The sequence below is a fragment of the Scomber japonicus genome, chromosome 24 (assembly GCF_027409825.1).
Source record: "Scomber japonicus isolate fScoJap1 chromosome 24, fScoJap1.pri, whole genome shotgun sequence".
Lineage (NCBI taxonomy): Eukaryota > Metazoa > Chordata > Actinopteri > Scombriformes > Scombridae > Scomber > Scomber japonicus.
Genome location: NC_070601.1, coordinates 9,450,540 through 9,464,423, shown reverse-complemented (window position 1 = coordinate 9,464,423; position 13,884 = coordinate 9,450,540). Strand labels below are relative to the sequence as shown.

General features: G+C 39.7%; 1 protein-coding gene across 2 annotated transcripts in view; it reads left to right on the top strand.

The window, feature by feature from the left end:
* Positions 1–1,045: 1,045 nt before the first annotated feature.
* mcf2la (mcf.2 cell line derived transforming sequence-like a) overlaps positions 1,046–13,884 on the top strand; it is a 35,501-nt gene continuing 22,662 nt past the window's right edge. For both annotated transcript variants that reach the window (XM_053314336.1, XM_053314337.1), the window contains exon 1: positions 1,046–1,250. In XM_053314336.1, the coding sequence (XP_053170311.1) occupies positions 1,178–1,250 (73 nt within the window). In that variant the 5' untranslated portion in view covers positions 1,046–1,177. The remainder of the gene's footprint in view (positions 1,251–13,884) is intronic.

Genomic DNA, 13,884 nt, shown 5'->3' with positions numbered 1-13,884 from the left:
ATATTTACTTTGCACTAGCCTAAACAGAAGTCTAATTGTTTGGGTTATTCTGCTAGTTTGTTGTGTTCAGATGTTGTTTGGAAAGTGGGATATCAGACACTTTGGGTTCATGATTTCATTCACCAAACCCAGCATTCAAACAATAAGCAAAGGTGAATTTGGGACAAATGTTATTTTTGTAGCTTCTACTTCTTAACTCAAGCGTGTTTGTGAAATGCATGGAGCCGGAGCCTAATAGCTGTCTGAAAAATGTATTCCTAAACTTATAAAACTGTAAACATGTAAAGTGCTGAGTTTATACTGAATGAATGATTCTTAAAGCTGAGAGAATAATTTGCCATCATGACAAAAAAGCCTCATATTAAAGATTAATCTAGATCACAGAAAGAGTTTTATTTAAAAAAAAAAAAAAAAAAAAGATATTCCAGTTTTTATGTTCCATTACAGTATCAGAATTGAAATATCACATAGATATTGCATTACTAATAGAAACCCATCATGTAGATAACTTAAATATAAAACTTGCAGATGTGTTTGCACATTCTGACTATAACTGTGTCTTTCATCCTGTTTTCTGAGACAGAGATAAGAGACTTTCAAAAATTGATTAGTATCAGCCTTTGGTCTCAGCTAATCTAGATCATCACACTCCCTGAAGAACAAAACAAAGAAATGTATTAATGCAGTGATCTGTCAGCTTAAGGCTATGAACCACACTGGAGATTTAACTAAACGATAACTAAACAATGAGCACTATTATAAAAATGTGCAATCTCAATCTTGAATTTCCTGAACAACACTTTTTGGTTTATTGTTCAGGATTTTAAAGACTCCTATATTCTGTCATGCTCTGTCTGTGAAAACAGTGGGAAATGTGAGACTGCACTGGGAGGGTGGATCATCTGAAGCTCCGCCTTGCTGCCTGGCACAAATGAGGAGGGGGGGAGGGGGTGTGTGTGAGTGTGAGTGAGTGTGTGTGAGAGCTCTGCGCTGTGCAGTGACAGCTCAGTGAGCAGCTGAAGTCCTCGGCTGTGGCAGAATGGACTGCCTGAACTTCCACCGCGATGCACTCTGACAACATGTGTCTGTGTGTGAATGTATTTTAACTGTGTGTGTGTGTGCGTGCGTGCGTGTGTGTGCATGTGTATAAGGGGGGTATACATGTACCGGCAAAGCAATGGCTCTAAATCGAGTGTCTCAACTCTGCCACGATATCACCAGGCTGTGGCTGCAACTGAAGATGATGACAGGTAGAGTGTCTGTTTGTGTGTGTATGTGTGTGTGTGTGTGTTTGTGTGTTTGTGTGTGTATTTGAGAGGCAAATGAGAGGTAGAATGACATAATTTGATACTAGTGTGTGTGTGTGTGTGTGTGTGTGTGTTAGGTGACTTTTCTGTGTGAATAAGCTTTATAGAGAGAGATAGGATCATGAGAAATCTGCAGGTGTGTGTGTGTGTGCATACATCGCCAGGCGGACTAAAACAAACTGTATTCTGGAGTTTTTATAGGTTGTGTGTTTGTCTTTCATGCACTCTTGTTAGTTATTATCATGTGCAACACCAGACTGCATCACAGGTTGACCAGGTGGTACAGCAGAGCTAAGGTGTGTACACATACTTACCTGTTATTCTACTTAGAGCTTCATCAGGAGTCAGTCTACAGAGTGCTCCAGAAATAAAAGGGTTTATCTTCACCCTCATGAAATGACACAACAAACTGTTAATTAGATATAGATATTTTTTGTTATGGCTGTGAAAGAGGATAAGTTGAATTTGAGACACAAACAGTTCCCATTTAATACTCCTTTCACAGTATTAGTCAACTGTAACAACTTAAACCACTCAATGGGTTTGAAAGGTAATGAAAACATAAATCGGAAAAAATGTTATCTGCTAAAATCGCCATGACAACACTGTGTAAAAATATTAGAGATGAAATATTCTTGCACACTGTTATAAGCTAACTAAGAGTATAAGTCTTTTCACATATTTGTGCAAAAAATGACTCTGTTAGTGTTAGCAAAGTCATTCCAGAAGCTGGGCCTTGCTGGAGTTTCTGGGCAAGAAAGGCAAAAACAACCAAATGGACTGTATTAGATGGAGTCTAGATGAAGGGATCTATTTTTCAACTGTAAAATATCCCAGTTCACCTCAAAAATATATAATTTAAGGAATCTCTTTTTAAAAATGGTTTTACATTTAATTAGAGGAGGTTACAATACGTTGCATAAAGAGGAGGAAAAACAAACTGGTGTTCTCTCTTGTAAAAAGCACGTGGATGTTAATAGAAGTTTATTAATGGGTGCAAAGCACTTTATGAATAAACTTAATGAATGGACATGACAGACCTTCAGTATCCACATTGATTTTGTCTCAGTGTCCAAAGATGCTTTCCCTCCTGAAGGCATTTCCATCCATCAGACGGTTACATAAAGCAATCTCAAGTGGACAGTGTGTTTCATCTTGAGGGCACTGTCCGTGTGTTGTTAAGTGTGTGTGTGTGTGTGTGTGTGTGTGTGTGTGTGTTAACATGATGTGTGCCCGTCCTCAGTACAGTACACAGAAGAGCACACTGACAGCATGTTAATCACATTTGTCCCATTAACACAGTGTGTTTCCTCGCTTCAGTTGGGAGCAACGTTTGGACAAAACCCTTTTGAGAGTTTGAATGTCAACATCTCCTCCCCCTCATTTTTTTCCTCAGTAGTGTATGTGTGTGTGTGTGTGTGTGTGTGTGTGTGTGTGGCTGTCCATCTCCATCATTTTAGTGTATTTTAGTACTTCTTTGTTTGATAAAAGAAAACCTGTGAACCATGGCGTTGATAATAATCCATGGAGATTTCCTCATGCTTGTCTTGGCCCTGTGTGGGCTTTTTCAAGTGTGTGTACAGTGTGTTTTGGTTTGTGTTGCTGTGCAAAGACAGTGAGTGTGTTTGCTCTTCTGACAGATAGACTGAGGTGATTTCATGAGCCTATACACCTTTACTTGTTGCTTTTTGCCAAATCAAGATTAGAAGCTGACAAGTCTCAGCTAAGCCCCCATAATACAATGTGGGATGTGGATCTATGTGTGTGTCAGAAGAATAAGAAGCATTGATCTTGCTGGAACATTACCTGTTTGTATTGGATTTAAAAGCAGCCCTGCTGTTGTCGTGTACTTTTCAGGCAATTTATTTTGTCCTCAAGAGGCCTTTTCACAAACACACACACACACGCAAAGCCTCAGCAGCAGCGAACAGTTTGTTACAGAGGGATACTGTATCAATCTAACATGGGACTGAAAGCAAGAGAACATAATCAATAAAGTCAATACAGGGCTAAATTGGATTAAATGGACGGGATGAATCTTTAATGATCCCTGAGGAGGGATAGAATAATGGAAACAACAAAGTACAACAAATCAAACATACTGAGGAGCAACATATTAATCACGCTAATAAACAGCTCTGTTTAACTACAGGAACTCTCTAGGAAGGATGGATCCAACCCGAAATCCATTTTATGACTATATGATTATATTGTCACATTTACCTCAATTACTGTAACTTAAACTGCTGTATTGAACCTTGTACTTGACCTTGTTGCAATCGAACAGCATTCACCATTAGTGAGATGGCTGTTGGTGTCATCAATAGGTAGTGATTTAATTGTGTACTTGTAGGATTAACAAAGAAAAATATAAAATATATATAATATAAATAAAGCCCAGGCTGGGATAACCCTGATGACGTCATTTGGTGACTATTGTTTTTTAGATTCCCCCATTATGAGTAAACTGAACATGTACTGTTTAAAATGGTCAACAATTAACAGATCTGCATCATACATTGTGCAAAACAAACTCCAAAAAAGGTGAATTCTGTAACCTGGTGCAGTTTACAACAATTCAGACCTTGTTTTTCCATTGTGGCCTACATGGATAAGATTTGAAGAGAGGGGGATCACTTACTGTTGAGGATCACTGACCTTTTGATTATGACCTACTCGGCTTCACCACAGTTACAAAATCACAAGGCGACTCTTTCAACTGATTCGGGTCAAATTTCGGTTCTAGCCCAGATCAGAGTGCCTGGAGAAATCCTCTTTGAAGCGCTACAGTGTTCCCCCTCTGCGGGTATCAGAATTGAGGTGGTTTTGTCTAAATGCTGTGGCACATATCCACTTTAAAGACGTCAATAACCACATGCACGTTATTCTAAATCTGCATTGAGCTTGAAATATAATGTACGTTGCAGTAAATAACTCATTATCATTGACCTTTAAGCCTGCTATAAGAGATAAGTCTTGTCTCCAGGCCATGGTGTCACTGTGTAAAAGAGTAGTGTCAGGTTTTTTCCTTCAGCTGCATTTTAGGGCAAGTAAAAACACATTGGCTCCCACCCTCTCTGTCTCTCCTGTGTATGTAATTTTTTTTCTCCTCTTCCATCCCTGTCTTTCTTAGTTTTCATGTTCATCTTAGTTCTGAGGAGTGTAATTACTAGTATCTATGGCCAGAGGCAGCTAAAAAAAAGGGCTGCTGTTATATCCGCTGGTTTTACTCCCAGCTGAGCTTTTACCGCATGTTTTTGTCTGTCTTTAATAGTGGAGAGGGAAGAGGGGAGGATGACCTGGATTTAAAGACACAATATTGCAAGTACATGCTTTGTAGTTTAGTGAGTCGCACCGCAGACCTCCCATCAGCTCACGGTGTGTTTTTAGGTGTTTCCTGATGCAAATTCCCGTGAGATTACAGGTCTGAGGCATGCACTTGCAGCAGGCAGAGGTTCGGTGCAATGTTTACTTGGAGAAAGGAGACTTGCAGCAAACTCATTGACCTTCTTGGTGCAGAAAGATCACACCAACTACCAGGACAATCTGATTGCTGCTGGTGAGACATTTGATTACATGGCCTTTGGATTCAAGCACTTGGTGGTACATTGAAATATTATGATACCAACACTATTTTGATAATGAGAGCCGACTTTTCTTTTTCATCCCAGATTACGGATACTCACTGGAAACCCAGCGCCTGTGTGTGTGTGTGTGTGTGTGTGTGTGTGTGTGTGTGTGTGTGTGTGTGTGTGTGTGTGTGTGTGTGTGTGTGTGTGTGTGTGTGTGTGTGTGTGTGTGTGTGTGTGTGTGTGTGTGTGTGTGTGTGTGTGTGTGTGTGTGTGTGTGTGTGTGTGTGTGTGTTGTGACGGCAGCGCAGACTGCAGACAGAGAGAGGGACAGTTGTGTGTTGTTTGCTGAGATGATGATGCCACCATCTATTCAGTAGATCACGGCAGAGTGCCAGTGACACAGTCAAGCCTGAAGCCGTTGTTCTGTATTTCTAACCGTTGTTGAATGAGATCATTTTTAAATCAGAGACTTGGCCCTCCACAATATATACATGCATGGTGGAACCACACTGTAGCATCATAATAATAGAAATCAACCAAAAATAAATAAATATAGATTCTGAAAAAGGATGACACACAAATCTGCTGGCAATTTCAAATGATAAAGGGTATTTTCAGTGAAAGCATATGTATGACACATTAGGCTCCTTGTTATTGTAAGGGACAGACATCCAACTGGGATCATTTCTAGTAAAATTAGGGTAAGTTAAGTTTAAATAAACCTGGGCTCTCCTCAGTGACCTCTGGGTGTCCGCTGACTACCCCCTGATAGCTGCAGCTTTCATGACACAAAGAGGAACCCAAACATTCACGTGACCATAAGTAATATTTTAATGTTTGTCTGGCTGCTGTTTTTCCTGATCCACACTAATTCAAGCTTTGGGTTTGGGGATGGGCCTATGAAGGTATTATTGGTGCAAAAGGTTTGAGCACCTGTAACAGTGGAATTTGTAGTTGTGTACAGTGATTGTGTATGTGTGTCAGTAAAGTTGAGGTCACATACTCTATGAGTTGTGTACTTGTAGATTTTTTTTCTCTCCACAAATACAACACAACACTTACACATTCACAAATTCTTAATTACAGGTGCACAAATCCTATTTTACAAGTCACAGATTAAAAAACTGACATGCTCACATTTTTGCTCCTATTGTTGTAGTACATTTGGTGCAAAACATATTTGTGTACCTGTATCAAAAAATGTGAAGTTGTGGATAAAATTTGAATATGTGCAAATCTGAATGTGAAGTTGTGCAATAAATATTCAATGTATGTAAAATAATTTCTCACGAAAATATTTGTGTTCTTTTAAAACACAAACACAAATTGATAAGTACAACTGCTCGAATCTTCCCCACGAGTCACAGATTCTGTTTCCTTCAACTACAAATCACAAACCGCGCCTCCACTGAGATATGTGGTGCAGAACTATCTGTGCATTCAGTCTATGGAGCAAAAGGCGGGTGCTGATCTGAGATCGACTGATCCCACAGCCAATCAGAGAGGAGAGGGGCTTCTGTCCCACAGCCAATCAGAGATGGGCTTTTGTTTACATGCGGATTGAGAAGGATTTAGCACATGCTAAAACTAACAGCAGCAGAGACAGCGATATAGGCAACTTTCAAGGTAGGTTGTATTTTTAACCACATAAATAAATAAACCCCGACGCGAAGCTGACAAATTTAGCGTCCTGTCACTTTTCCTCTGTTTTGATAACCCTCCTCCCGGCCGCGTGCATTGTTGCAAGTGTGTATTGTTGTTGTCTTATCTGTCATAAACTGTAAAAAGAGATTACGGCGCGTGACAGATATGCACAAATGCACGCGGACGCTAAATTTTTCAGCTTCACGTCGGGGTTTATTTATTAATGTGGTTAAAAATACAACCTACCTTGAAAGTTGCCTATTTCGCTGTCTCTGCTGCTGACTGAACTTTTTATTACATTGTATCCTGTTTGGATCTGATATCCTTTTGGTTGTGTATTGTATTGTGCTGTGTGTGTTTTACAGAGATGTTTTAATATCGATGTTCATCAATATGTACTGTCCCTATCCAAAAATAAAGTATTTATCATTATTATTATTATCATTATTATTATTATTTATTAGTTTAGCAAGTCCAAATCCACCGGTGGGAACCATAAACTGTGGTGGGAACTCTTCTTCCCCTTCTCACTCCGCATGTAAACAAAAGCCCATCTCTGATTGGCTGTGGGACAGAAGCCCCTCTCCTCTCTGATTGGCTGTGGGATCAGTCGATCTCAGATCAGCACCCGCCTTTTGCTCCATAGACTGAATGCACAGATAGTTCTGCACCACATATCTCAGTGGAGGCGCGGTTTGTGATTTGTAGTTGAAGGAAACAGAATCTGTGACTCGTGGGGAAGATTCGAGCAGTTGTACTTATCAATTTGTGTTTGTGTTTTAAAAGAACACAAATATTTTCGTGAGAAATTATTTTACATACATTGAATATTTATTGCACAACTTCACATTCAGATTTGCACATATTCAAATTTTATCCACAACTTCACATTTTTTGATACAGGCACACAAATATGTTTTGCACCAAATGTACTACAACAATAGGAGCAAAAATGTGAGCATGTCAGTTTTTTAATCTGTGACTTGTAAAATAGGATTTGTGCACCTGTAATTAAGAATTTGTGAATGTGTAAGTGTTGTGTTGTATTTGTGGAGAGAAAAAAAATCTACAAGTACACAACTCATAGAGTATGTGACCTCAACTTTACTGACACACATACACAATCACTGTACACAACTACAAATTCCACTGTTACAGGTGCTCAAACCTTTTGCACCAATAATACCTTCATAATGGGCACGACACACACACACACACACACACACACACACACACACACACACACACACACACACGCACACACACACACGGCGTGCGCGCAAATACCAGACCACTGTTGGCCCTGTGACCCAGTTGTTGTTTGGCATGGTGTGTGTGTGCCTGCCAGCCCCTCTTCTATGAGTGTGTGTGTGTGTGTGTGTGTGTGTGTGTGTGTTAGATGCTCCACAGCAGTGACAGATGGAGCTCTGGTAAACCCTGAGTCTAATGCCAGATAATAGAAGCTTGGATTCCCTCACACAAGTGCGCACATACACACACACACACACAGCTGCAGAACGGCTGTAAAATCTTTGCTTCGCTACATGCAAACGTGCACAGACGTTTTGGCATTTGATGCCAGCACAACAACTTTTAACTCCCTTGCTGCATCCTCAACACACACACACACACACACACACACACACACACACACACACACACACACACACACACACACACACACACACACACACACACACACCTCATTTCCTAGACCTAGTGCCTTCAAGTCTACATTCCAAGCCAGTCCTTTCCATTTGGTGCATACCAGAGCAGCAGAAGAGCTGAAGGTCACAGTGAAGCTTGAGTACTGAGCATCTGCTGTAGTGACACATTGCCTCTATGTGCACTTATAAATGAAATATCTATAATAAACTAACATCATCACAGCCTGGTTGGGATACTCTACCTGGACTGATAGGATACATATTAAACAAGCATGATTCAAGTTCATTTTATCTCAGGAACACCTGCCTAAATTTACTTTATTGCCTCTAGCATCCAAAACAAGTGTTTAAATTAATTTAATAATGTTGAATATGTGAAATGTGCACATTTTGAATGAGGTTGATATGAATTAGATTCACCAAAAATTGATCTTGTTTTTGATGCTGTGACTATGGGCATTTAAAATATGTAATACTTTTAAAGCCATACTAAAATCAGTATTATTTAAAATGACATGTATTTCCACTTTCGGTGCTCTAAACTACATCTTAAAAGATAATTGTGGATCCTGATGAGAGCTGTTTATCCTCTCCTCTGCTTCATTGTGTTTATATGTCTGTTTCTGTCTGCTGAGGTCATTTTTTGTGTGTTGGATCACCTCTGTGTCCAACTATGTCATTCTTGTTTTTGTTTGCATAGTCCTCAGCGAGGGGTCCTGTGTGTGCACATGTTTGTGTGTGTGCGTTGTGGCGAACATCAGAAAGCTGTCCAGCATCCTGTGGCTTTGAACTTTGAACCAGCCACCAGCCCTGGCAGCCATTAACACACAGCTGGCTGCCGTCTTTGAACTGACAATATGCGTTTAGTGAGAGAACCTGTAGGAACACAACTGCAGTACAAAGGAGGAGGAGAAAGAAGAGGAGGTGTGTGTGTCTGTCTGAGACAGTAATAGACAACGTTAACTGGGTTTCCATCATGCTTTCAGTACGCGTAATGAACTGTAACTTTATGACACTTAAGTGGGCTGTTGCCTCTTCTTCACCTCCACGAGCATTGATTTTACAAATTGAGTTTTTACAAATTACAATGTAAAGACGTCTTAGTGGTAATTGAATCCACACACACATATGCACTCAAACACACCGCACAGTGTAACTCTGTAGGGTTGAGATGCTGCAATAGATGAGCAACGTGTGAAGACTGTGCTGATATTCATACAGAGTTCAGATAAACTTTTAAATACACTTTTGCACTAAAGAAGGACTGAATTTTGTCCCTCATCACTTACATTGAAAGAACATTAGGTAGGGATCTTTTAATAGCCAATATGAACAGGAGGAATGATTATCGAAAATTAAACCAGTTTCAGTGTTTTAAAAAAAGGCTTGAAAAATTGTGAATTAATCCTTTAACTCTAAGTTGGTACAGTATTGCTTTATGCCAACTGAAATTAGGTTGCAAAACGTGTATGTTGTAAGATAGATTTTGCACATGCTGCTTTGTCATGCAACAATGTTTCTTATAATGAAATTAGAGCTGTAATATATTGTGCAAAATCCCAAACAACACACCCACAAAGTTCGTTCATGTACGCAAGCACACCATAAAAAAATAAGTAGAAATGGGATGATAACAATAGCTCTTTGTTTGAGAGACCTTAGTGGGAGAGCGGGATGACTGCTTCAGATTAAAAAGAATCAGGAGATGAGGAGGGGGATGTACTTTTTTTTGAAAAAGTTAGTTTATTTCAACCGGTTTGGTCTTTGCTGAACTTTGGCTATAGTATCGGATGGTTATGAAGTTCATTGCTGACATCTGAGAACATGCTGACAGCATCATGACAAGTCAGATGATCGAACATGTTGTGAACAAGCCAAAGGAAATGTTGTGTATGGATGGATGTTTACAACACACAGTTTGGTAATAATTAGAACAGTCACCTTTTTGTTTTCGCACACAAATATACCTGAATGATCATTTAACTTCCACCAGATATCTACAGCGTGACTAGAAAGGAACTAGAATCAATGAATTATTAGTTCCTGGTAAATTATTTAAATGTATCATTAACCAACTTTTAAAAGGATTGCTGAACTAAAATTAGGAAGAAAGAAATGGAAATATACTGTAAGTGTATATAAAAGCCTGATGGTGTGTATCTTACAGCTGTGAAGTGTTGCTACCACAGAGAAAGAACACATCCACACTTTGAGCTAGCACCAGGCCAACACATTAAATATGTAGGCATGTGTAAAGAAACCCTGTCCTCCATTTCATCCTACTGAGAAAAGAAGCACCTCTACGCTCTCTTTTTTTCCGACTGCCTCATTCGCCTCCTCCTCCTCCTCCTCCTCCTCCTCCTCCTCCTCCTCCTCCTCCTCCTCCTTCTCCTCCTCACTATCTTTTCACCTCTCTAAATTCAGGGCTTATTCTTTCTCACACATACACACACACACGGGGGTTCAGCTGGAGACCGTCAAGAGTGCGAATGGGCTTAGTTGCCATGCGTCGTGGTATTCCTCTCATACTGTACTTTCAATCCTCAAAATATGCATGTAAGTTATGACATGTCTGTTAAGTTGGGACATAAGTGGGGGACATCTTTGTCTTGTGAATAATAAAGTGAATTTAACTGCTGAATAGGGATCCAGAGAATCCTCTAGAACTCAACTGAACTTAATCAAATGAGCTCAACAGTGCAATATTTAGTTTTAATGGGAAGATTTTTATGTAGGCTATCATTTTAGCCCTCAGTTAAGCCCCTGAAAAAAAAGAATGAATGAACTGGATAAGGGGTGTCAGGGCTTGGGGGAAGGGTACAAGAGGGAGGGCGGGGGGGGGGGCATTCTTTCTAGGCCCCCCATAATCACTATTTGTGCAGCATTGCCCCACTTCCAGTGTGTGTGTGTGTGTGTGTGTGTGTGTGTGTGTGTGTGTGTGTGTGTTGTTTGGTGGGTAAAGGGGTTCACTTGCAGCCTCGCCGCTATAGTTTAATTTCATTCATTCCACTGAGGACAAAGCAGGGAGTTTTAGAGTTTCAGCAGCAGTGAAAAGCAGTGCGACGCCTGAATGTCTGATACTTCTGCACCATTCAACCCCTATATGTCTGCATGGTGTGTGCGCCGTGCAGTTTGTTTCTAACTTTGCTAAAAAATGATGATGATGATGATGATGAAATTGTTGTCTTTTCCTAATTTGAGGCTTTTTTGTTGTCGTTGTTTTAAACTTTCTTCTGTCCACCAAGACAATAGTAGCAAGAGACAAGCAAACTTTTTTCTGAGATTCTGGGAGTGAGCAACAAAAATAAAACTAACAAACTACAATGACAAAAAAGGAGCAACTTAAATTCAAAAACACCTGAATTGATTCATTTCTTAATAGTAAAAAGTCATTAAAACAAGCATTCCTATTGCACAATTTGTCATGCATAACTTCAAAAAACACTTGCACTGATTGGCTACAACAAAACCATACAGATAGTTGTTTTTTCCTACATCTGGGTACAAAAAGGATTGAATGTAGGTATCGTTTGACTGGTGAAATTTTGATACTAGAACTGGGTTATTTCAGTCGATACCCTAAAGGTATGGAGTACTGATACCTAGGCCTATTGCTTACAACAGAAAACAAATGCAGGTAACATAGAAATCATTGCATCCTCGACGATGCTGCAGTGTTTCAAGTAGTTTAAAACATGATGAATTATATAGTCTCTATCTTCCAAAGCAGTTAATTTTAAGCATGATTAAAAACCCTGCCCCAATAGCGCCCTGCTTTCCCAGATTTATAACAGTCACTTAGAGCAGTAGAGCTGCTAATCAAACCCACCCATTTTTGTCATTTTCCTGGTTTGAAAAACACTTTTGTTCATACTAACAATCACCCATATATTCACAGCATCTTTATTGACTTGTATTTAAAACCTACAATCTGACTTTAACACAGTTCAAGATTTAGTTAAGAAGATGTTGGGTGTTTTTCTTTTTAGCTTGAAATGATCTATTAGGGTCTCAAGTTTGCTAAGAATTGTTCATTTTTAAAGCATGATTGCCTATTTTGTTTGTCAGGACCAAGTTACAGCAGCTTTTGGTCATGACTGCTGGGTTTAAGTCTGAAGTTCAAACACACACACGCACACATACGTAGATACAGTAGAGTCAGTGGCATGTTTGGCTGTGCTCCAGAGTCTGAGTCTTAGCCAGAGCTTACTGCCTGACACACTGAACTGACAGCTGGCCCAGCGAGCCTACAACACACTGAAACACACACGCTGACATATGACAACACACTTGCTCACACACAGTTGGCCCCTCAAATGTAAATTTAGCATGTGCATGAAGTGTTTGTTAAAACCTTTAAACTTCACTGGTGTTTTAAGCTTTATCGATCCACTGCTTTACTTTTTCTTCCTTTTCTTCCCTTCTGGGTTCTGCTGTAGCAGGAGCTAATTATAGCACAGTTGCTGTTTTTTGGTTAAATTACAGGCTGGTTGACTTTGCTGGAAGCTTTGTGGTCTGTTAAAGACTATTACAGTGGACCTGCATTAGTGCCACGTCAGCATTGGTTAGACCCTTAGACCCTTCTGTTACTCTTTTCTACCCTTTTTCCTACATTTCTACCTCAGTTTATTCCCTTTTAGCCTCTTTATATCCCTCACTTTTTGCTTTCCTTCCCAACTTCCTTTTTTTTCCCTATTTTTTCCAACCTAAGTCCTCTGTTCCTGCTGCTGTATGCTTTTGGTCTGTGTAGAGCGTTCCTATGTATGTGTATGTGTACAGTAGCTGGATGATTCCCGAGTCAATGCCCTCTCATCTTCACATAATCCCCTGATATCTGGAGCCTTGCCCAGTGACTTACTGGCATTATTGCTCCCTGTGTGCATGTGCCAGGCAGTACTGTACCCATTCAGTAATAGATTCCCTTCTCACCACAACTACATGTTCACCACATTGTAAAGCAACTTTTGAAACAGGCAGAGTGCATCCCAAACATCTTGTAAACAGCTGCCAACACTTTTCATGCTCACTACTCATGAGACGTGCAACCTACACTATGTGGTATGAGTCACTGTCTAGCCAATGGTATGCTGACACACTGTATATAGTATTACTGAGGATCTAAGCTGTTAATCTGTCGGGTTTCTTCATCGTATGGAGCTGCTCCAGGAAAAAAACCCATTTAACTCTGTTTGAGCACTAAGATTTGTAAGATCATGTCTTCCTACATGACCAAGAAACGTCAGAAAATGTAGTTTTCTTGCAGCTCTATTGCTGTTATAGGTAGCTCTATATCAAGGCAAGGCAGGCAGAGCTAAAAGAATGAATCAATTCACTGATTAATTTAATAATGGAAAATGAATTGGCAATCATTTCAATAGTTTTTCAAACAGAAATGCAGAACATACATAATAACTGTATTTATAGTGATTCTTACATAGCTGAGACCAAGTCATTTCATTTCCATTCATTTCCCAATGCATAGGCTTAATAATTAAATATTCAAGGTGATGATTTTTCTGAAATGTTATTGTTCTGGGATTTTAACACTTGAGTTATGTTGCTCATGTCATGTCTAACAGTATTCGAGTCCAAGTTAGGTTTTTGGCCTTAAATCTGATTCAGGTCCAAGTCTTAGCTCTCCAGTGCTCAGGTCTCGTTACCTGACACTCAAACAATGTCATGTTACTATGTGTA